The sequence below is a fragment of the Bidens hawaiensis genome, unplaced genomic scaffold, assembly GCF_021521415.1.
Source record: "Bidens hawaiensis isolate Kalapana, Puna unplaced genomic scaffold, B.hawaiensis_p1.1 tig00029359_1, whole genome shotgun sequence".
In the NCBI taxonomy this organism is placed as follows: Eukaryota; Viridiplantae; Streptophyta; class Magnoliopsida; order Asterales; family Asteraceae; genus Bidens; species Bidens hawaiensis.
In genome coordinates this window covers 98,436-100,915 of record NW_027494861.1, presented here as the reverse complement: position 1 = coordinate 100,915, position 2,480 = coordinate 98,436, and the positions used below count along the sequence as shown (strand labels likewise).

At 32.7% G+C, this 2,480-nt stretch overlaps 1 protein-coding gene across 1 annotated transcript; it reads right to left on the bottom strand.

Moving 5' to 3' along the window:
- Positions 1-448: 448 nt before the first annotated feature.
- On the bottom strand, positions 449-2,195 carry LOC143578833 (cyclin-dependent kinases regulatory subunit 1-like). Its single transcript, XM_077062302.1, has 3 exons — positions 2,110-2,195; positions 1,950-2,010; positions 449-794 (listed from the first exon to the last, which is right to left on the bottom strand). Exons 1-3 carry the CDS (start codon positions 2,160-2,162, stop codon positions 636-638), a joined length of 273 nt encoding a protein of 90 aa, XP_076918417.1. The 5' UTR covers positions 2,163-2,195; the 3' UTR covers positions 449-635.
- Positions 2,196-2,480: the final 285 nt, after the last annotated feature.

Here is a 2,480-nt window from a genome sequence, read left to right as displayed (position 1 = left end):
TGGGCTTGCACTTGACACATCCAAGCTCGTTTGTATCAATGTTTATTCTGTATTGCTATGACTTTTAGAAAAAATCTCATACTGCCTTATATGATTTGAATACACGAAAATAACTCACTAGACTTGATATTGATGCAGATCCTTAATGCTCAATGCGATCTAAGGCCATGAGCATCAAAGCCATTTCAGTTGCAGTGCAGATTTCAGTATTCGCAAATCCAATTAAGGAATTTATCATTTTCATTCTTCTACACCATGTGGATTCATTATTTACACACACAAAGAGCCACAACACAAATTAAAACTGATGTATTTTATAAAGCTAAGGAGATTAAACTGAAGTAATCAGTTTCATATGATCAAAGCATAATGGGAAATATAAATGATCATGATGCAAAAGGAAGATCAGTATAAGTCAACAAGGCATTCATTCATTCATTCAATAGTAATTTCTCCATAGCAAAGAGAAACAAACAAGCAACACAATCCAACTTTTTAACATTATAAAAACATGATAAAAGACCAGATTGCAGTAACTTAACAATCAGAAACAACATTCATAAACCAGAATAAAAACTGTTTTTATCATGTACTCATTTCTATACGAAATGAGATGTGGGTTCATACGAAACGGATCACTTGGCTAGCAAGGACTGATGAGCCTGAGCCTGGTTCTCTTGGTTCTGCTGATAGTTGAGTGGCCTCCTGAAAAGCATGATGTGTGGCTCAGGCCTGTGAATAGCATAGTGCACCCATCCTCGACTCTGCTGCACTCCAATCGCACGCCATTCACTCTACACAAACAAATCACAACCCTTTATCAGCACATTCAGTTATAAAAAGTCAAGTGATTAGAACTAGAAACAAACTTAAGACTTTCGGCTAAAAATATTGAAACAAGAGAAACAAACAAAGGTCAATGAAACTTCTAGGACTAAAGAACAAAGAATCATGGTTAATATGATATCCTAAAAAACTTCTAAAGTTTTAATGCATAATCACCTGCATACACACATAACAACTTTCACGGCTCATTACCAAAGTAAAAACAAAAAATCCACTTGTACAGTTGTATTGGTATATCATCAACCATATTGAGCAGATTGTTTAAACAAATGGTTTGTTGTAAATCAAAATTAGGAGGAATTAGAACATGAATGAATAAAACATCACATGGACCCCTAGAATAGTGCTATCACTGATATGAAACAGGTTGATCAAAGCAATAAAAGAGCTTCTATGTTAAACCTGAAAATTACATATTTCAAACAAAGTCATTTGATCCTCATCAAGCTGCTAAAACATCATTTCGACTAAAACCAGATAATAACTTCCTGCTGGAAGATCAAACTAATGACCATACACAACTACTCTAATCCAAATGATGCATACTAAAGTTTAAGGTTTCCTACGCCAATTTTATCTCGAAATGAAAAGGCGCATGCTAAATATCTTGACAATGATCATGAAGATGCTAATCTAAATGTATACACTTGTAAACATCATCGACCAAGACAAACGAATTGAACATATGAATTTTATCAAAATTAAACATGGATTCCTAGAATGGTTCAGTCTCTGATCTAAAAGCAGGTTAATCCAAAGGAGAAAAAAAAGCTTATTGGTTATTAAAGCTAGAAATTTAACAATGTTTAAAACAAAATCAGTTAACCATCAAACTGTGAAAAGCATCATTTCAAGTAAAATTAGATTATCACTTCCTGTTAGAAGATCAAATAAAGTACTTTACAGTTTACACAATACAAATACATATGATATGTGCCAAATATACGGTTTCGAATATCAATTTATTCATTAAAAAAAACAAAAGGCACAAACTAATTAAAAATATAAACTATAAAAAACGTAATAAATCAGTAAAACTAAGTCAATCAAATTGAGCATACAGGTTATAAAAACCTAAAAAATGAAGAAAATGAACAATATACCTCAGATAAAAGGCGATTCTTCGGAAGAAGCTTAGAAACTTCTGGAGGCAGAACTACATGCCTATCAGTCACAATTTCAAAACAATTAATTATCATCGAAACGAGAACGATTAAAGCGAGAGTATGAAATGAATGGAAGTGAATTTGAATTGAGGGTTACCTGTATTCGAAGGTATCATCGAAATACTTCTCGGAGTACTGGATCTGACCCATGGCGTTCAGATTTCAACCGGATCCTGTTCAAATAAGAAGTGGAGATTATGATTATGATTGAGATTGAGACTATGGAATGAAACCCTTGTGGCTTTGTGTGGGGAGCGGATGGGATGACGTCGAAAGCCAGAATTAAATAAAAAATATCTTCTTGTCAAATAAGTACATTTTATAATGTTATTATTATTTTAAGTTGTAACGGTGGGAAAATGATTCTCATTTTCAAATTTTGAAAACTACCCGCTATAAAACTAAATTCATTATGATAGAATTCAAAAGATGATAAATACTATCCATAAGGAAATAACATATGCCATT

Coding starts and splice junctions, on each gene's coding strand:
- LOC143578833 (XM_077062302.1), bottom strand. CDS start 2,162: ATGGGTCAGATCCAGTACTCCGAGAAGTATTTCGATGATACCTTCGAA. Junction 2,011..2,109: donor GATGATACCTTCGAATACAG/GTAACCCTCAAT, acceptor TGTGACTGATAG/GCATGTAGTTCTGCCTCCAG. Junction 795..1,949: donor AGAATCGCCTTTTATCTGAG/GTATATTGTTCA, acceptor TTGTTTGTGTAG/AGTGAATGGCGTGCGATTGG.